Source organism: Gallinula chloropus, assembly GCF_964237585.1.
Source record: "Gallinula chloropus genome assembly, chromosome: 1".
Taxonomy (NCBI): domain Eukaryota; kingdom Metazoa; phylum Chordata; class Aves; order Gruiformes; family Rallidae; genus Gallinula; species Gallinula chloropus.
This window is the reverse complement of record NC_140085.1, coordinates 116,039,445-116,060,597: the sequence shown is the minus strand read 5'-3', so window position 1 is coordinate 116,060,597 and position 21,153 is coordinate 116,039,445. Positions and strand designations below refer to the sequence as shown.

The 21,153-nt window shown below is 43.0% G+C and overlaps 2 protein-coding genes across 2 annotated transcripts in view; one reads left to right on the top strand and one right to left on the bottom strand.

Annotated features, from left to right (window-relative positions):
- HLCS (holocarboxylase synthetase) overlaps positions 1-2,063 on the top strand; it is a gene marked incomplete at its 5' end in the record, with an annotated part of 119,614 nt that extends 117,551 nt beyond the window's left edge. Inside the window, 2 exons of the mRNA XM_084265037.1 lie at positions 525-738; positions 1,640-2,063. Of these exons, the coding sequence (XP_084121163.1) occupies positions 525-738; positions 1,640-1,811 (386 nt within the window). The 3' untranslated portion in view covers positions 1,812-2,063. The remainder of the gene's footprint in view (positions 1-524; positions 739-1,639) is intronic.
- Positions 2,064-8,864: 6,801 nt separating this feature from the next.
- SIM2 (SIM bHLH transcription factor 2) overlaps positions 8,865-21,153 on the bottom strand; it is a gene marked incomplete at its 5' end in the record, with an annotated part of 58,810 nt that continues 46,521 nt past the window's right edge. The window contains 4 exons of the mRNA XM_084277008.1: positions 8,865-10,235; positions 17,083-17,491; positions 17,703-17,871; positions 19,697-19,844. Of these exons, the coding sequence (XP_084133134.1) occupies positions 9,505-10,235; positions 17,083-17,491; positions 17,703-17,871; positions 19,697-19,844 (1,457 nt within the window). The 3' untranslated portion in view covers positions 8,865-9,504. The remainder of the gene's footprint in view (positions 10,236-17,082; positions 17,492-17,702; positions 17,872-19,696; positions 19,845-21,153) is intronic.

Genomic DNA, 21,153 nt, shown 5'->3' with positions numbered 1-21,153 from the left:
AGAGCCAGCCACAGAGGGTTTATCAGCTGAGTAAACAGGCTTAATTTTCAGAAGACGCAGTCGGCGAACTGTAGTCAGCAGAAACGTCTCTTAATTAAATTTTAGGCTGAAAGATAAAACTCAATCTTAAGAGTATGATCAATGGTTTGCTCTCAGTTGGTTAATGACCTGTTGGTTTCCAGGGAGTAAAAGAATTTCTTACTTAGATGTTCTTGTAACCACGTCACCACTTCACATCTCCCTAACCCTCACTAATAGGAGAGTGTGTTGTTGAAGGGACTGCACAGGATTTGCTACTACAGTTTTGAGGAGGCTTTTAAGGGTGAAAAACAAATAAAATCTGGGCTGGGGTTTGTAGCTACCCAAGCAGGAAGATTTAAAGATGTAAGAGACTAAAGAAAAACAGCTGCTGGAAACGTCCTCAGAGATAATTGTATCGAGTAGTTTGAATGAAGTCCCAGCTTTCTGGTGGTAACAAGTGTTGGTATTTATAGACCCTCTCGTTTTGTTTTGGTCTTCTTCAGGCTTTGGATTTAATGTGAATAACAGCAACCCCACCATATGCATCAATGATCTCATCACAAAACTTAATAAGGAGGAGGGGGAAAAGCTGAAGGCTTTAACTCCAGACTGTCTTATTGCAAGAACTGTGACAGTGCTGGAGAGGCTTATAGATATCTTCCAGGAGAAGGGGCCCAATGGAGTTCTTGCCAGTTACTACAAGTACTGGGTACACAGGTAAGCATAATGCTCTTCTCCAACTTTCTTTTAAGGAAGTTGACAGGTATTCATGGATATTATGTCTTTTTCTAGTTTTTCTAATAGAATGCCTTTAAAACTAGTTAATTAAAATAGGCTCCCCAGTAGTATGTATATTTTTAAGGGAGACTAAAAATAGCATGTAGTAAGATAACTAGACTAGCAGGAGACTGCTTCTAGGTATTTTACATGTATCATCTCAAAACAAAGGGAATTGGGAATGGTTTGTGTAGCTAGGAATCACAGAATCACAAGGTTGGAAAAGACCTTTGAGATCATCAAGTCTAATCATCCTGTCCTATGCTAAACCATATCCCTAAGTCCCTGATCTCCCCTTTTTTTAAACACACACAGAGATGGTGACTCAACCCCCTCCCTGGGCAGCCTGTTCCACATCCCAAAAATTCTTTCAGTGAAGAATTTTTTCCTAACGTCAAACCTCAACCTTCCCTGGCGCAGCTTCGTGCCATTTCCCCTTGTCCTGTCACCATAGTAATGAAGCTGCTGTGCTTGTGTCCTTCAAAACAACCAACCACCCCACAACAGATTGTGTGGATTAACTGCTTGTTCCACAGAAACCATAGAACCATAGCATGGGCTGGGTTGGAAGGGACCACAAGGATCACAGAGTTAGAACCCCCCTGCCAGAGGCAGGGCTGCCAACCTCCAGGCCTGGATGTAGACAGGGCTGCCCAGGGCCCCACCAGGTAGAGGAACTAAAGCAGGTAGGAAATGCTGCTCAGAGTCGCGCTGTGTCAGGAAGCAGTGAGGTGAGGAAGTAAAAATACTCTGCGAGGCAGGAGTCCTCTGAGCTGTTTTGTGGCTGTTTGTGTGGTCTCCACAAATCATCCCCTGACCGTCTGGTTCTCTCTGTTTGCAGTGGCAAGCAAGTCCACCTCTACAGTGAGGATGGCCCCCTTGCATGGATAGTCGGGATAGACGATTACGGATTCCTTCAGGTTCATGAAGAAGGCAAGGACGTGGAGTCCGTGCACCCTGACGGCAACTCTTTTGACATGCTGAGAAACCTCATAGTCCCAAAGCATCCCTAGTCCTCAGAGCTCACCGTGCAAAGGGAGGCTCTTAGTGTTCCCAGCCAGCAGCTAAAACTTGCTTAAAGGTGGGAAGGGTGGTTGATAGCTTGATTTGTTCCTGCTGATTTTCTGCTGCCTGTCTTCTTTGCCACGGATGGCTTCAGCAGTTAAGAGGAGGTGATTATCTCACTGCCGAAGGCCTTTATTTTTTCATATTAACTTTAAAGCCCATCTGTGTTGCCATTCTTTGTAAGCATCTCTTCTTTAAAAGGAGCCTGATTGCAAAGGGATACTTTGCAGTGAGAGGAACTTTCTCTTCACCTACACAGTGTGCTTGAGAAACCGAAGCGGCTGAATATCTCCTTCCTGTGTCTCTGTGTTTTTATTGTGCTTTCACACAACACTGTACAAGAGTTACATATCTACATGGGTTCTTTAAACTAAATTCTGCTGTGTGCATTGCCTGCCGTGGAAACAGCTGGAAGAGCTCATCGTAAATTTCTGAATTACTGGGATTACCACTGTGTTGAAATTCAGGTCTAAGTGTAGAGCCTTGCTGATTTGGGTTCTCCTCCAGGGGGGCCTGTATAGCGGGTTACTGTGCTGTTGCTGTGGTCGCAGGTCTGCAACTCTCTTGTGGCTGCCTTGAGGCTTTGGAGCTTCCCATCAGGACTTAAGAACCGTGGTTGGTTATCCAAGTCACTTGCACTCTGCTCCCCTTGGTCACTTGGATCTGAGTAAATCATCTCGTGTCTCATTTGAAGTGTAGCCTTCCAAGAGGCTTTAGCCCCTATGAGAATAGCCCACCAGAGTAGCAGATCACCTCATTGTAATCTTCTAATCCAGGTTATTGTAGAATCCTAAATCAGGAGAGAGAATCCCCAGGCACTTTAGAATCTAATAGTAATTCTACTGTAATAGCAATGGAGTTAAGAGAATAAATAAGAGAAAATGCCTGGTTATTAAAATCACAACTGTAACCAGCTGCTACAGTGGGAAAGAGAAAACGTCCAGTTAACTGGTGTCCAAATTCTCTGCCACTGTTTCTGTTGTCGTCCCCTTTCCCAAAGCAGGGCGTCCAGCTCTGCTGCTAACCATTAAAATCAAGAGGTTTAACACCTGCTGACCCAAAAGTCAGCTCTGGGGACTGGCCCCACAGCTCTGGGTTAGGTGTAACAGCATGGTGATGATTGGAAAGCATCCCCATGAAGCAGCCATGTGGGAGCTTCCGTGCGATGGCAGCTTGTCGGGGGAGGCGAATGTGCAGCGGTAGGCTTGGCCACCGCAGCACTTCAAACAGTTCTCTGCGACTGGGAAGTTTGTCATGGGTGTGATGTGGCCAACTTCATTTCCTCGAGTAGGCAGCACTGCTTATTACCTTACCTTGTCCCTACTGAAGGTGGATCAGTCAAATTAGTTTCCACAAAGGACTTCTGTCTCCTAGCCAGAAATGGGTTTTTTAGGTTAAAGTTCACCTCATAAACAATCTGAGCATGTTGGTAGATTGTTTCAGTTACAAAGCCAAGAAGTCTTAAAACAAGGAAACTAGTCTGTAATGGTAATTTCGAGTAATCCTCACATATTAGGGCTTAGGTGGTTTGGCAGCAAGTGCTAGAAATTAAGTTGTCCCTATTACATTTAGGATTTTATGCTCCGTATCGCAGTAGATTTGTCTGTGTGCCTGGTTGTCTGTGCCCTGCTGGTTTGTTTTCCCCCATGATCCGCATCGTGTGAGCCTGCCCACCAGTATTTCATAGGACTGTTGGGCGGAGTGCAGACAGCTGTTAATTGGCGCAGTTAAAATGATACACACGAGCACCAGTTTTTGCTTTTTCCCACCAGATGCTTTCAGAACTGCTTTGGGCCTCTGACTTTTGGCAGCTGCTTTTATTTCAGAATCAAGTATTCATGGATCTTACAATCAAATGAAACTTGAGGCTGAGTTAATAAAGTTTAAATATAAAGAAGCCACCGTTTATATATGTGTATATAAAAAAGATGTGTGTGTGTGTGTGTGTACATACACACACTCACATCTTCCTTGTGCATCTTCACTTCTCTGCCTTCTCCTTCCAGCAGCTTACAAGCGGCACAGGCTGCTGCAGGTCAGCTGTGGAGACCCAGCTCCAGCACTGTTTCCTCAGCCACGGAATTCTATAAAACTTCAGGTCTGAGACTCAGTCTGATGTTTGTAGCTAAAACACCATCTCAGCCTTGGCACAGTAGGGTGTGCCAGTAGGAATCACCTTTGATATTTCCTTCGTGGTCCAGGTAGGCTGGTGAGTGTTTTCTTGTAACACCTGGGTCCTGTGTCAGGTTTTGACTTGAATTGCTTCCTTAAAACACGGTCTCCCTTCGCTAGGGACAAGGCCTGTGGAAATAGTAAAGCATGTCCCTGTGTGAGGGCAGAGTGGAGCTGCAAAGCTTCACTCAGGTGGGCTACAGCCAGGTCTGGGCAGCTGGCAGGTGGATTTTTGAGCTGTAAAATCCTGTGGTAGTTCCTGGTTGCTGCTGTTCCTTTAGAATTTCTTTGTAGCCTTCATAATGACACGTGTGTTCTTCTCCCAATGGGAGTTGTAAGGTTACGCCAAGACCTTTGCCGTGGAAAGACTTTGGGCTGAGCTCCCTTTCTGCAGGTGAGAACTAACCCAGCGTGGGTGTATCACAGCACAGGTAGCTGCTGAGGGAACGCGCCGCTTTGCCTCTACCTTTTAATGGCCTGTTCTGTGTGCGTTAAACGACCTTGAGTTGGAAGAAGCTTGTGTTGCAGACCTGACCTTTCCTTCAGAAGAACCAAAGAACTTCACAAAGAAAACACCTGCTGTCCAACGAGCAGCTGCACGAGGTCCTTCTGACCGGCAGCTGCTCCTGGGGAGAAGCCAGTGGACTTTCCCTCCCCATGCATACCTTCAGGCAGATGGGGAGCACAGCCGGTGATCTGACTCGCTTCCTGCCAAACGTGGAAGCACCCAGAAAGCCACAACATTTTTGTATGAAAATCGTTGTCACTGTTGTTCTTTACGTGGGACAGACAAACAGAGTGTCTCTGGGCATAGGTATGGAGAGGATCAGACAACTCCAGATCCAGAAATAAGCCACTGAATATTTAATTTCATTCAAGTGTCTCGATTAGTAAAACTCATCTTTCGATGTGGGGCTGATATCATATCTTAAATAATTTTCTCAATGAAGTGCTTTCAAAAAACATTTATTTCGGAGTTCCTCTTTCTGTAACTTTGCTTTTTACCTCCTGGACTCTGTTGCAACATTTCTCATTACACATCATGAAAGTATTTGTAGCGATGGCTCATCAATGAGCCAACTTCTGCCACGCAGGCGGGGTGCACTGGCACATGTCTGGGCTCAGAAGGAGTAAGCAGGTTGTGTCCATAGAATCGTAGAATCATTAGGGTCAGAAAAGACCTTCGGGATCATCTAGTCCAACCATCAGCACCAGTGCTCTTTCCAAAGAGTTGAAGTCATCATGTACTTCACCATTAAGTGGTCCAGCTGTACATCTCACTGTTGGTAAAAGGTTTTTAAGACTTTAGAGCATCTTTTTGAATATTATGTACTCCAAGGGCTATTACCTAGAACCAGTATCGAAGCCTTCAATTCTTTATGCTGCAGCTTCAATGTACTTCAATATTGTTTATTTCATTGCTTTGTCTGATCTCAGCTACGAGACGTCAGGTGTCTAAAAAATGACTTCTCTGCCGCTGCTTTGGAACATGCAGCAGCTGTGGGAAAAAAACAGCCAGAAGTTCGGCTTATTGTCTGCCATGAAAAAAACCCTGTGCCGCAGAGAGCCGGTTCCTGGGGGTGAGGGGTCTGATAAAAGCATTTGCATGCAGACGTTACCGCCGGGCTGTGCTGCGCTCATCAGGCACCAGAGAAATTAAATCTGGACTGAGGAAAGAACAGAGGTCAAAAAAACGCCGGCGCGGCGCAGGCTGCGCTCATGTCACCCGCAGCTGAGAAAAAAAGAACTGCAGGGTGGAATTGTAAACCTTGAGTATCCTGCTGCATCAGCACGGCTCATTAGCGATGCCGCGTTACGTTCAGTTCTCCAAGGGTCTTCCTTTAAAATGCAACGTGGCTGAAATCCAATAAAGAAATAAACAACCCTGGTGTCTTACGGTGCGTCAGAGTCAGAGCTGGTGTGTATTGCAGCTGAAGTAAATGTTCGGATATGCAACACCATTCCTTGCGAAACCCTGGGGGGTTCAGTAAAGAAGAAAGCTGGGTCGCTTTTCCTTTGGCTACAGGATTTTATTAACATTTTATCAGTTTTGTTTTACATAATAAATAAGCAAAAATGCTTTACATTTTTTTGGGAATACATATATAGTTCTGAGCATTAATAGGCTGGTTGTTTTGCGTGCTTTTTCACCTACATTTGCCAAATAGCTTTTATCTGCATCATATTAAAAAAAAAAATAAAGCAAACTCTAATGTTCAGGGAAAAAAAATGGAATAACATTTTCTCGGGGGTGTTTTTGAAGTATGAATGAAACGCTGAAAAAATACTCGGTGTCCTGTTTGGTGATTTTTAGAGAAAAGCCACTTGGTGTTGGGACAGGCTTCCCATTCGTGTGCACCATGAGCGATACGTTCTGCAGTGTTACATCTCTCACCCTCTGTCCTTAATTTCTTACCTCAATTACTTTAATGCCCTTCCTCGCATTCCAGGGCTACTGCGACCTGGAGGGAAGTCTCGTTCTCCCCTTACCACCTTACTTACCTTGCGCTCTTTCTATTGGGAGGATAAATCTTTGAGACCTCACTATGAGATTAACGTCTCTGACTTCCCATTTTGGTAAAATGCTCCCTCTCTCACTCTTCTGCCCCCACTCCTTCTCCCACCCATTTACTCACTGGAGCTGCACTGGGAGTTAAAATCCTACAAAGTCTCAACAAAACAAAGGTGCCTGTAGTGGCCCAAACAAGTCCAGTAGAGAGAAGGGAGGTTATTTCTCGTAACATATTCCGATTCACATGCCGCTTCTGTGACATCACTTCTTCCAGTTATTAAAAAGATCGCCACCGCCAACGGCCGTGCCGCCTTCTGCGGTACAAGTGCGCCCTGAACATCTGCAGTTTCACTGACTGGAAGTCCTGGATTTCTCTCAGTACAATTTGCTGCCATTCCAGATGTGAACACGCGCTTGCTGTTTCTGTTTTGGAATGGCAGGAGAGAGGTTTCACGCCGCCTTTGCTTGTGTAAGCAGAGGCCTTTTCTAAAGCTTACCCCGCGTTCCCACATGGGGATGCGAAATCAGTTTGTTACTGCCTGGCAGGGGAAGTTCACACACCTGAGCATCACCTAGTGTAGAACAGCTGCGGGAGAATGGGGAACACCTCCCCTGCTCAGGCACACTGGATAAAGCCCGGAAGTGTGAATAACAAGGTAGATGCTGGAGAAATGTTTTGTGGTATTTTACTGGAAAATGCCAGCGGCAGTTTTTTAAGCAGAGCCTAATTTGTACCTCCCTAAAAACCTGTTTTCATAGAGAGAACAGAAAAGTACACCGGCTCGACTTCGTGTGCAGCAGCACCTCTAATGAGGAATAGAGGGAAGTGTAACATGAGAGAGTTGTGCACCAGGCTGCTTCTGAATGATGCAAACGGCCTCACTTAGACCTTTATGGGGCATGGCTTTAATTTAACAAAATTAGCATACCACATAACTGTGCCTTTGATGGAGTTGGGCCCGTTCATCAGCAGCACTGGCTGGGAAGGCTGTTAACCAACCGCACCGTGAAACCAGCTCCTGTCTCAGCCATTTGGAACATCACACGGAGAACGATGGCCGCCCCTAACATTGCTGTAGACTTCCCCATGCAGGGTGAACCCAGGGGCTGGGTTCCAAGTGAACATCAATTTTGCCTCTTCTAACCTTTCAATTGGAAGTAATGAAAATCCTGGAAGTTATTTTCAAACCTGGATTCTAAGAGTGGGTCTGTGCACTCAGCAATAAGTGTTCACGTGTGCAAGCAGGTGCCTGAGCACTATTGCTGCATATAAAAAAGGGACCGCGCGTCAGTTTTGGAAGTGGGTTTCCTTCTGCTTTTATCTGAGACGGTGCACTCCATGAGCAAGTGTGCTTCCATCTAGCACAAGCCAGGTAGGCGCTTTCTTTAGTAAAGGTCTCAAGATAGAGTCTGGTAAGAGAGAGGAAGTTTTAAAAATGTAAAGTAGCCTTGAGTTGGGTTAAGAAAGGCAGCTAAGTGTGGCCGCCTCAGCTCAACGACAGCCTTAGCAGGTGGTACTTACAGGAATTGTTTAGGCGGTCGTTCCTGGTTTTATCAATAAAACACACCGTGTTTGGGGAAGTGGTGGGAAACTAAAGTGGCCTGAGCGCTGACAGTGAAACCCATGCAGATCCAGATATCTCCTCATCTATAAACTTCACAAAGCAGTAAGAAACAAGGAGGAGGTCTGTTCCTAACAGACTGGACAGAAGGTGAATGCATGCTGTGTGCTTTTCTCTTGCTACAGGTTGTTCACACAAACTGGGACGTGTGCAGAGTGTTTTATTCCAAACCCCAGTGTCCTCAAGCTCTGCTTTACTTCAAGTGCGACTTGGGGGTTTGTGGCTGTGCAGTGACTTGGGACTTGCCATATTTGCATTGTCCACTGGTGTTATTTCTTAAATGCACAAGTCAGTCAAATGTTAATCTTCCCTTTGTGTTGACAGTGGGACTTTTCACTTAAGGAAGCTCAGCGTGTTAAAAGCTGACCCTTTCAAGCTTCAGAAAGCTACTGGCAAGTTTAAAATAAAGCACAAAGATTCACTATTCCCTCAACTATAAGGAGAACATTTCTGGTGCTGTTATTAAGATGCATTTTTGACTGGGCAGTTTGAAAGTCTGCACAGCCTTCTCTTGGAATACTTAGTGAAACCCACTTACAAGTTTCTCTCGCTTCCTACAACATTATCATGGGGAATAGTCTTTAGTTTCTGCTATGATGTGATTTGTCCCAGTTTGCCATGACAAGACCTGTAGCCCTTTCATATCTATCTTTGTATTCGTCCTCTCTTTCCTTGTCTAGGTAACTGGTGGTGGTAACAACCTCAGAACACATAAATCTATGTTAAATGACTCAAACTTGGGTTTGATTTATTAAGTTTGAAAACTTTTGGATAATCAATAAATAAGCTTTTTTTTCCAACCCGAGTTCTGTTTGGTTAGTTGAGCCGTATCATGGATACTGAAAATCACCGCTCTTTAAACAAAGTCCATTCACCAAGATGATGAACACGTGGGTGGAGAGTTGATGAGGTTTCACACAGTTTGTCAAAAATGCCTACACTAGGGTGTATAGTTTATGATAATGATAAAAAAAAAACTTGAATGTATTTCGAGAAGGAGGGGTTAAGGGGAAAAAAAAAAAGTTCTTCATATAAATCTCTGCATATAACAGCTATCATTTAATTTTGTTGCACACTATAAAATAACAAAAATAAGATCTGTAACATGTCTTCTCACTGGCACCAGAGCTTAATCTGTGACAACAAAGCACGGAAGCTAGATGTAGGGTTTTTCCTGACTTTGAAGGTACTGTTACATGTGTCTTGCTAGGAACACAAGTCTGTCCCTCACTGACCTTCAGCTATGCTCAGTAAATGTAACCGGGTTTTCTCATGCTTTTTGCAAATCGTTACAGTTTGGCTTCTTAATTAAATGTAAATACTCCTCTATTAACGTCACCTTCCATTGGCTATTATTACAGAAGTTCCAATATAATGGGGTAGTGCAGATTCCTTGTGGGTTTCTGGAGAAGAAGCTGATGAGGGGCTTTGGTTTTTGTAAATAAATGTATTTACTTCCTCGGAATTGTAGGCATAATTTTCTCCCACGTGTCCTGTCGCTGTACATGATGAGGTTTGAAAGGTACCATGTTTGGCTAAGACGTGGTGATAATTTAGAAGCACGAACGGAACTTGTCCAGAGGGTCTCACATCCATCACACGTTCACTTTCAGAGTCATGATCCAGCTTTACAGTCATTCTCTCATCACTGTCCAGCTCATCGAGATTAGTAGCATGGTGACTAATATGCCCATATTTGGGTTCTTTCATACAAATCCTTCTCGTTTGCTCATACACTGAGGGCACTGGCAGGAGGTGACTTAATTGTCCTATAGCTTTAGGCTGGAAACAGTCTGATTTGGGCAGCAAGGAGTTAGTTATTGAGTTTGAAAAAGAACTTTCGTTAATGCTCATTTTTTCTGGTAGGTCTCTGCTAAAAGCTATCTTGTTTTCTTCTTTAATGAGGTGGTGAGGTGGCTGAATCCGGTTTTCTATCATCTTGTTGGGTTTCATGATGCCAGAATCATAAATCTCTTCTTTGTATCTGCTGCCCGGCACGGGTGCTGTGCAGCTTGTAAAGTTCTCAGAGAGAGCATCTTGGCTGTATCTTCTGTTTGATATGGGCACTTGCAGGAAAGAGAGAACATGTTAATTACTGACAGCCAGCTCATATAATACTTAGACTCTAACACTTTTATGACTGAACTTAAATGCCCATTTGCTTTGGGCCAGCTCCAAGTCCCACTGAAGAGATCAGAGACGTTCCCATTTGCCACGGTGGCTTTGGATCAGTCTCTCTAGGACAGTGCTGAAAAGTGAAAAAACACAGCCCATTCCGAAGGGCTGACAGTGCCAAACAGTTCTGAAAATGTTTTCCACATGAAATGCCCCTTTGTTTATTTGACTGAATAATTAGAAACCACTGGCATTATTGATACTGTCAAATCAGGGAAATAAAACTCAGGAAATATTAGGAACTGGGACCTCGTCTCAAAACCCATGTCCTTAAGTAAGCTCTTCTCAGTGATTTACCAATCAATTTACCAAAGGATCGATAATGCTCACTAAATGTCAATCATTCAGTTATTAGAGGAAAACAGAATTTGTTCTTCCCATCACCATGGAAGTGGGCACTTGCCCTTGTAAGGCAAGGAGAGGCGAGTGTGCATCAGTAGATACCAGCGTGTGGCTGTCTGGTTTGTGATACCTATTTGTGAGACATGCAATACCTAGACTGCAGCATCTTAAAGGTTTTCCTTTTACTCTTTGGAAAGTCAGCAGCAGATATTAAAAATGTACTGAAAAGTAATGCAAATACTTCTTGACTAGCTCTGCTTTTAAGGTACTATGTTGTAATAAAGCTACATGCATAATGTAAGTCTAATTTACAATCTGTTTGTTGGAATGTGGGAGTACTAAACTGGATATGCATGGAAAATCAGAAGCTTAAATTTTCAAGAGAGTATGAACCTAGGGTTTCTATTTAGGCTTTTTCTCTAAAATATATTGAGTGACCTTGGTTTTCTCTTAAGTTTCTGCATGGTAGCTGAACTCTTGAAACAATTTGAATTGTTTTTACCACTTTCTGCTTGGCTTACACAGCTTTTGCTTTTTGCACACTCCTGTCTCCAGATGCTAAGAGAAAAAGCTGCTCATTTACTCCAATGCAGTATGGTTAAAATTAGGCAAGTACCCATTTCCTTGCAATGTCTTGTATGAGCAGTTTGACAGTTATACTGCTCCTTCAAGGTGTATTTGAGAGTTTTACATGAAAGGTTAAATGAGGCACTTACCAAGTTTCTCAAGTTAAACCTAAACTCTAGTTTGTGTTATGCTCACTGAAAGCCCTGGACACCTAAGTGCCTTTTGTAAAGGGGATTTTCTGGTTTTCTACAAATTTTTTCAACATCTTAAAGTTTTGGAGTTCCCCTGTAGTGGTTGCTGGCGTAACTGTACCCACTAATAATTGAATGTTGCCTGTGCTATAAAAGGCAAAGCCTTCATGTATCACAGAAGCAGCAGAAATAGCTTAATTGTAGCCTTTTTACCTGCACTGCTTCATTAATTTCAGAGGGAGTTGCACTGCATAATTAACACCAGAGTTTAAACAGCAATCTGGATCCAATTTCTTCTTGATCAACCCACCACCCTCCTAGAAAGAATGACCTTTCACATTACTCATTTTTATTTCTACATCTACATTTTGTACTAAGAAGTATATGCAGTCCTAAGTAAACTGAATTCTCATCAGCTGTTGAAAAATGTCCCTCTTATATGACAAATCAAAACAAGGCTTCAGCCACATATTGTGTGTAACTTGAAATTTTACCACTGTAATTATCCTGCTGTAATATTAACTCCTCATTTGGCATTATTTACCATGAAATGAGTATTCATGCTGAGACTTACTGACGGGTAACTAATATGACTTAACTAACATTCTATACTGGTTTCAGTGTTTTTCCCCACTTGACACATCCACAGGGGGGATGGGTTTGTTCTCTTACTGGAGCATGGAGTACCATTACTGTATGGCTCTACTCCAAACAAAAGATTGTCCTTTGCCATTTTTGGAGCCCACGCTTGTAAGAAGCTGAACCACCACAGCAACCAGTTGGCCCCTGTCATGTCTTCATTTTTATAATCTCCAGCTCTGGTTTGTAATCTCCAGCCTCTGCTGGGCTGATTGCTGCCTTCTTGGTACCAAGAAGCCATTTGCATACTTGGAGATTTACAGGATATTACCCGTTTTGTTCTGTCCTGTTTCTCAGTCATGGTTTTCATCTCTTTTGTTGAGGAAGAAGGTAAGCATCAGGTTAAATGCTTGCAGGCCTCCATTAAAGTCGTCGGCACACTTGTGGAGTTAAAGCAGATGGGGTTAAGCAGTCTACAGTGCCACCAAGCACAGTAGTTTTCATCCACTCACATTCAGAACAGTTCCTACAGCTAGCATTAAACCTGCTTTTGTCTTTCCATGCAGGCTAAAACCCAAACATTCCCTGAGGAAGACTCCTCCCTGAGAGTTTTTCCATACGGAAGTTAATAGAAAGCTGGTCTGTGCTGCTCTAGAGAGCAGCACCCCAGGATTGCTTCCACCCACCTGGTATGTGGGCAGTGGCCAGAACACCCAGCTCAGCAGGTGCACAGGGACCCCCAAGTGTTCTGCACTTCTCCAGCACTGAAAACACTTTACAGTCTTGAAGTCGGTCCACTAATTTGGGATGCTTGCTGGACCACTCTTCTGCCAGAACAACTCAGCTATGCTAAGCGAGGTAGCTACACTGCACATCCAAAGCTGTGTATCATACCAGAAGTGATAGCAGCTTTCTAGAAGGCCCTTCATACTTACTACACTGCCTCTATTCATAGCAGCCTACAACTGCAGCAGTGAAGTCAGTCCTGAAGTCAGGCATCAAGGCTCTGTTGGTTCTTGCCAAGTAGCTCTGTTCTCCTGCTGGTGCACAGGCTGCAGCTTGGGCAAATTGAGGGAAAACCTGGAGATAAGAGCCCCATCACCTGGCAGCCTGCTCAGACATCAGCTTCCAACTATCCAAGTGGGAACAGCAAGGCTCCTCTAGCAGATAATTGATCTTTGTTTAAAACATATCATGTCCATTCATACAGTGTACTAGAGCAAACTCCCCTGCCAAACATGGTGCTGCAGCAAGGAGCATCCCCTCCTCACCTTTACACAGCACAGTCAAAGACGTGATGGTGCTTGCAGAAACCTGATGCAGATCTGATGGGAAAGATGCTTGTGGAAAAGGTATTTCATTCACAAACCTGCCTTTCTGCACTGAGCCATTACTAGGTAGAGCTGCTCCTTGTTCTCCCATCTCCCCCATCTGTTCCAGTGAAAATGGAAGAAAGGCATCTTGGAACCAGGTTCAAGCAGATGGATACTCAGCATTGGGCTTCATGCAGAAGGTACGTGGTCCTTATCAGCAGGTCTGTGTGCTGTTTGTGAGACACCTCCCCCGTTTTTAAGACAGCTGCAGCACTCCTCAAGCACGCTTTGTCCTGCATCATTTTTCTTGGGTTTTCCTATATAGGCTAATCAGAGTGTGCTCCTGACAGTCACTGTGTGCTCTGAAAAGACGTTATGCCAACACTGACGTGTGACCCATGATGTTTCAGTATGTTCCCTAATCCCTGGTGCAAAAGGGCTTTCAGAAAAGAGAAGCAATTGCTCACTTGCTCTGAGTTTTGCTGGGGACCAGTAAGCATCACTATACTGCCCAGGCCACGCACCCTGGTGTCACAAAGTCTGGTATTCCTCCTTGTCAAGCAAGGCTTGGCAGATCTTAACACTGTCCATGCTCACAGAAAAAAATAAAGTCAGATGAGCACAGTACGTGGGCTGTCTGGACCCTTAACTGCAAATCATCTGAGGCTTGGGCTGATGTTGTAATTACTAAGTTCTCCATTATTCTTTCTCCAAAACCAATAGTATGATACCATGATCTTCAAGACCTCTTTACCTGTAGCAGAATGCAGTTTTCAAAGTAGATGTCATATATTTCTGTCAGGAGTCACAGACTAAAGCTGGGGACCTGGGGCTAGAGGGAGAGAAGGTAGACCAGAGCTTTTTCACAGGTTTTCTTAGTATTCATCATTTCCTGAGTTTGGGCATGATTAGTGACACTGAGCTTCACACAGATAATACAGACTGGCCAACAGTGCAGCTTACTAGAAGGGGGTACAGTGCTACCCACAGTAGTAATGTATCCGTTCAAGTGTACAAAGGAAATGTCCCCAACTAAGAAGACAGTTGCCTTCTCTGAAGTGAGTTTCTTTTCTGATGACTAGGCCAGCTGGAAAAAAGTGGAAGAAGCTTCAAAACCAGATTCTGAAGCAGCAGCATCTGACTTGCAGACAGTTTTATCTGGTACGTGCTTTTCCAGAGCTTTGATGGCTTGGCATGATCATCTTCAAATCTCTCATCTCTCCAAAAGAAACTATTATCCAGAGAGAAAAATGTCTCTGGCCTACGGCATTTTTGGCAGATGCCTCTATGGATGTGATGTGGAAGAGCCCTAGCATCCAACCCGGTTGCCAGATGTCATATTTGGCATTGCCTTTGGATTGAAGATAATGATGCTAAGCAGATCCTCTCTGCTTTGAAGCTTACTGGCTGTCACTTTTTCAATGAACCGCTGGAAGAAGCAGCAGCTGACAACGTAAGGAAGATCAGATGCCCCATTCGGTTCAAAGTTGGTTCCAAAGATTCACATTTCTCTTCTGCCATCAGCCTCAGCAGAAGTACAGCAGGGATAATTCTACCTCGGGAGGAAACAAACTCTGGAACAATTAGATAGAAATCCTCTTTGCAGTGGAGGCTCTGTTTTCTCTTTCCCCTCTTATAACGCTGTGGGTGAAGTCAAGCAATGATTTTTTGGCCAGAGTTGGACCCTACTCCTTTTTCCTTCCTAAGTAGTACAACTGTCAGTGCTTTTGCAGCGAATTCATTGTACCAGGTCAGTTTTTATCAAATGCCCAATAGCTGAATGCACATTAAAATGCATTTGTACTCAAAACAGACCCAACATATTCCAGCTTAAGCAACAAAAACTTCAGTAGAAGTAGAACCAGAAGTAAGAACTGCTGGTATCACAGCCCCGTTTTGCTGTTCATGAGGACATGGTGAAGGTATGCATGCATGATGAAACTGAAAAATACCAGCAGTTGCTGCAGTATTCTGTTTTGATTTTCTTCCCCCTACCATGTTTAACAGCATTCCTGTGGAATCCTTCTGACTTAATATATTTACTAGGTATTATTTGCCTGTATCAGCCAACCAATGGTAAGTTGCTTGTCTGCTGCTGTGCTCACTGGGCTTTTCTGGCACATTTTATGGCCGTGATCAATTTTACAGACCGTTCTCTGAACAGGCTGTGCTTTCCACATCCATTCTCAGCGTATCTCATGGCACCCTCTGACCAGCAAGGGATGGATCTGCTTTCTTGATCAGTCTCATGACATCTGTTAGTCTGGAAGCAGGGAAGGAAAGCTGGGGAGACTTCTGTACACCTAGAGTAGCTTTGTTCCTGCAGACTTCACGGGGTTTTGCAGATTTACTTCAAACCTTATATTTATCCTCAAAAGATGTAGCTTTTATTTTTTTTTCCAGAAAGACATAGCATCTTTAGAAAGGAGGACACCATTTCTTATTTTTGCCTAAAGCTACTTCTTTTCACACCCAGTCCACAACAGCAACAAAAGAAAGTTCTCTCATTAGAGGAGCGTGAGCTCAGAAAAAGCATTTACCCCTCACTAGGCTGTAAGAAGAGCCTCGGTCCTGCTCATTTTCAACTTAAAGACAGCACAGTAAAATAAATGCTACAGTGAGCTGGGTGAAATCAATCAACTGGGTGAGGTCAACTGGTCCTGTGAAGGGGACAACCCCAGGCAGAAGTTATTTGCTTCTCTGTGGAAGACACATTCAATGTCTGATACCATCTTCTGTCTGACATAGCAAGCTCAGCTTTTAACATCTGCAGGTATTCCCTTCAGAACTATGATACCTAATGTGACCTCCCTAAATGAATAAATGTTTCTTTCTGGTACTCAAGAATCTTGAGACTATCTTTTCTAACGTTTTATTTTAATTTTCCACTACTGCTTCCTCTATCCCATCTGTAATGAAGCTAGAACAAAGGAGTGTCTCCATCTAACTTTATAACAGTATGTCAACCAGTCAGCCCTCATCAGTGATTTTTAACTGATCAAAATGGTGTGTGCAGATAGATGCAATGTATCTGAGACCTAAGGATTAGAGTGTGGCTTGAGCTTGTTTACATTTGGTCACTACATAACTTCGCAAGGTTATTTCTTATCGGTTGCCACCTCAGAGAAGACAATGTCTTCATTGCATCCTTCAAAGTATTTGAGCTGGCCAGCCATATTAAGAGATGATGCCATTAAGCAGGGAGGAGCACTGAAGACATTTTTAAATAAAACAGGGCACAGTGATTTTCTTTTACTCATTCACCACAAGGTTCAATGAGTAAATTCACATTCAGAATGGCTTCATCAAAAGGACAGCCTTCAACTGTATGGAAATAGATCATGTTTATTTTAATTTCTGTATGTGAGCTGAAGTACATTTTTTTCTTTCTGACTTCAGTGTTGAATTGCCCTCACAATTCAACTAAATAACTGTGATTGCTAGTGCAAAACATGATGGTAAACTGCGCCAGTGTTAAAGGAGGTGGTATCTATGCCCTGTTCTAACAGCGATTCTGGTGAATACATTTTTGCAACTGATGCTTTGACAATATTCCTAATCAAATGCTTGTGGTAATGGGAAGAGGGATGAGCATGTAAATAATTTAAATACAGCACTTGTTGCACTTCACTGGTTCTGATTTTCTGTTTCCTAAACACCTTGTATTTCCTGTATTCAAACTACAGTAACAAATCTTTCCCAGCCACCCCACAGCTTTCCTTTTCTTTATTTAAAAAGACACCCACCTTCATAACTCTGCGCAAGATTGTGTCGGATGATGTTCACTGGCTGATCAGGAGGATTTTTGGATGGTGACTGGTTGTTGGGTACCAAGGAGTTGGCATAATGCCACTGGCATTCTCCATTTGTCTGCAGCGTACTCAAGAAAAATCGAGCCACTTCACAAGGTGCTCCTTGAGCCTGCCCAAACTTTGAAGGCAGCATTTGCTTTTTGCTACTGAAGACATGAGAATCTACGGGGAAGTGTCCGTAATGGTAAGAGAAAGGCAAGCTATATGATGGGGCATATAAAAGTTCACTGTTTTCTGAATGGAAGTTTTGTTCTTGAATGGTGGCAGCATTCACTGCAGGGCTGGATCGCCAGTTTCCCACCTGGCTGCATTCCAGTTTGTCTGTTTGGAATGAGCTGTATTGCTGGGGGAAAGAAAAAAGAAAAAAAAAAAAAAAAAAGGAAAAAAAAAAGAAAATTAAAAAAGGGAGAAATTAAATTACTAACTTTTTCATGAAAACTATGTAACATATCATGAAGGAGACCAAAGCTGTAAGATCAGTTCTGCATGATTTCTATCCTGTCCCAAGCACTCTACTACAAATACTGGTAAGTAAATATCGCTGGGGAAGTTACCTGTTGTGGGTAAGGCGTTGTTCTGAGTTTTGCCTTCATTTTATTACTTTTGGGTTTTACTATTTTCCTTGTTTCCTGCGAGGTAGATACTGAGTTTCTGCATGAAAACTGTGACTTAGAAATGGTAACCTGGTCCAGTGACAGCTGAAGTTCCTTATACTCAATATCTCTGCAAAAGAACAGTCCAGTAAATTACATACTCAAACATACTGCACAAATCCAAAACAGCTCCTCTGAAAATGCATGTTAGGTTTCACAGCGTTTTCATTCTCATTATTCCAAGACTTCCCCTGAGTCTGCAGTGCAAGTCTGGAGATGTCAGCAAGCGATGAATTTTGTGATCTGACCCCATCCCCACCTAAGTCTGTCTGTCACAAAGCGTTTCACTGGGAACCACTTTAACATCTTTGTACTAAATGTCCTCGGTCTCTGAACCTAAACTGTGCCAACTTCTTCTTAGCCGGCCGTGACACCCTGCAGTTTGGAATCATAGCCAAGTCAGCTAATAGAAAGACAGAGATCATCAGTTCATCTGTCTCCCCCTCTGTCAGGAATTGGGCTCTGACTTGAGTGTCACAATTAGCCCTGAGAAAAGGAAAAGAAGTGATGTTCCTCTCCTGTCATCACAATGTGCTTGCTACTAGATGACAGAAGCTGCCCTGTGGTTCTTCTGACAGTCTCTAGACTTTTATTTTTGCTCTGTTCCATTGTTTCATCTACCCCAAAGACAAGGCAGATTTTTGTAGGAAAGAGGTTAAAAGCCAAATCAAGAACAGACTATGGATCATATTTTGAAATAGTGATTGATAGAGTTCTGATGATAAAATGGTTTTCCCTGGTTTAGTCAGTAGCAACAGTAGAGCATATTTTTGAAAGGATAACAAGGAAAAAAAAGCCCAATTACTTATCTAAATTCCCATCTAGAACTCACTTCCATCACTTTCTGATGGTGAATAACCCGGAAGTAAATTCAACTCAGGAATATGCTGTTATGTCCCTGGCAGGTGTCCTTCTTTTTTACTCAGATCATTTGCCCCAACAATGGGACTCAGCAGGTTGCAGAGCTGAGTCTTTCCCTCATGTTGCTGACTCACATCTGTACAGGAATGAGGGGAGCGTTAGCCAGTGTGTCTAGGGCTGGATACCTGCTTCTAGGAGTTTAAGGAAACACTCTATGGTTTCTCATCTCATACACTTCAACACTTCAAAGTCAGGTGTCAGTCAACAATATGTAAACATACATGATCTTACCACACACATCATGCAAACACATCTTACTTTCAAGCCACACAAGAAATGAACCAGTCTAGACAAAAGAAAATAATGTACAGTTCCCTGGTTTTTGCTCTATTCATCACAAGGCGTGTCCACTATCCCTTTTGTTTCTTTTTCCTCACAGTCACAGTCTGTTTCACTATTACTTACCCTGGAATTTTGTAACATCCTCATGACTTAAATTAGAATTCATAAACTGTAGGTTCAAAGCACATTGTACCTTCACCAGCTCCATGGGAGCTACTTGTCATCATGAGAAGGTGGTTTTGCCCTGAGTACCTGTGCAACCCAAGGCAAGAGAGGGAATCCTTGGTAATTCACCTGTCCCTGAAAGGAGAAATGTTTCCTACCATGTGCTGCAAACTGACACTGTGGCCTCCTCTGGGTAGCAGTAGCTTTCACTGTGTCTGCCCCGGTGGGGTTCTGACGACAGTTACAGAACTGGGGTCAGGGTTTAAGGCAATGGCTACGAGTGGTATCACACTCAGGCCTCTGGTGTGTAAGGCAGTTGTGAGGAATGCCGGCTCTTTTTAGCCCATCGCCATCAGAAGAGAGGGTATGAAAAAGCTGCTGTAACGCGCAAGCACAGACTGATACTGGAAGGCACACGTACAGCACGCTTAAAGGAGTTAATTAGGAGGGAATGAATTAATTACTGATAACACGCAAAATGAAGCAAGTACTGATAACACGTAATGGTACAAAGTATTTTGACTTACGTAAGGACATAATTGACACTCACTATGCAGTGAGGCCGTGATGAACGGCTGTTATGCACGATAGTCGCGTAGCTCTGTACCCAAACCCAGCCTCCATGCTTGGACAGGAGTCGATAGTACTTGGTTGTGACTTGGCCTTTCACCAGCACTGTGAATACAACACAAAAAAGCATTTCACATTGCTTGTGCTCATGACCACTTCCTGGAGAGAGTTACTTGCAAGACAGAGCCTTTTCTCTCTCCTCTCCTTCCTTTAAACCTCCTCCTTCTCCCACCAAAGGAGAGGCATCAAAAGTTTAAATAGCTCCCCTGCAAAGATATCTGTCCTGCCCCTTCACAAAGTTTCACAAGGTCACTTTATTGTTTACAAATAGCATGTTGCAAACGATTAAAGTTTGTTTTCCTTCTTTTCCAGCTCAACCCGCTCTCTCTTACTGTTTCTAACCTTCTAACAGAAAGAACATTCAAGGCAGCAAAAGTATTTTGAAGTGGACACAACTAGCTAGATTTTTTCTGGTACATTTGGAAGCACTTCTGGCATTCCTAGCTTGATATATTATTTAAGGCTGATTTAAAAGAGTAAAATTAAAACACTATTTTGTTCTCAAACACATAAATAAAGACAAGGCCAAAGAGGTGAATCAGTTTTCCAATAGATTTCACTTGAAATGTAATCCTCTATTCATCACTTTGGATTCTCTGTGAACAAAGATATTTTGGCATAAGGCTGTGCTGTAGTAAGAGTTGTGCAGCATCTCTTAATATTTGATCTAGCCACAAATATTTCTGGTTCAGTGCCAGGCATTTATCTAATGATTCACTCGGATATAATGCTCAGCCTTTGAAGGAGGGTCATCTCTTGTGTCACCCTGAAGCATTCCTGTAGAAACCTCACTCTTCTATACAATCAGTTATTTACTTTAAATTAGGAAATTAGAAACTGAGCTTGCTACACAAACTGCATCCAAAAAGGAAAAAAAAGTAATCAATGGCAGCTATTCTTTTATACAATTCAAGATTAAGCAATGGAATTACTGCTTGCAAATGTAGGGCTTGTACCAGACTGAACTTAGTAGCAAGGCTCATTGTGCTTTTGTTCTCTCTTTGTACACATTTGGTGCAGAAGCAGCTATGATATAAGGAAATACAACAACAGCTTTCTCTTTCAGCCAAGCCTAGTAGAGCAAAAGACCATTTCAAATTAAAATATATGGTCTTATAAGTAGTATTCATAGAAGATCTTTCTGACAGGGAAAGCATCCAATATTAAATTGGTATCTAAAGAGTGCATAATCTTTGGGGGTTTATTTACTGTTTGGCAATTAACTATAAGGCAATCAGTTATCACTGGGGTTGGCTTTTAATTGTTCAGTTGCTACTTGAGGGAGTCAGAATTTGTAATTTTAATAGTAGCCAAAGACCACAGTAGTATGAATAACATGAATAGCCCAATGTAA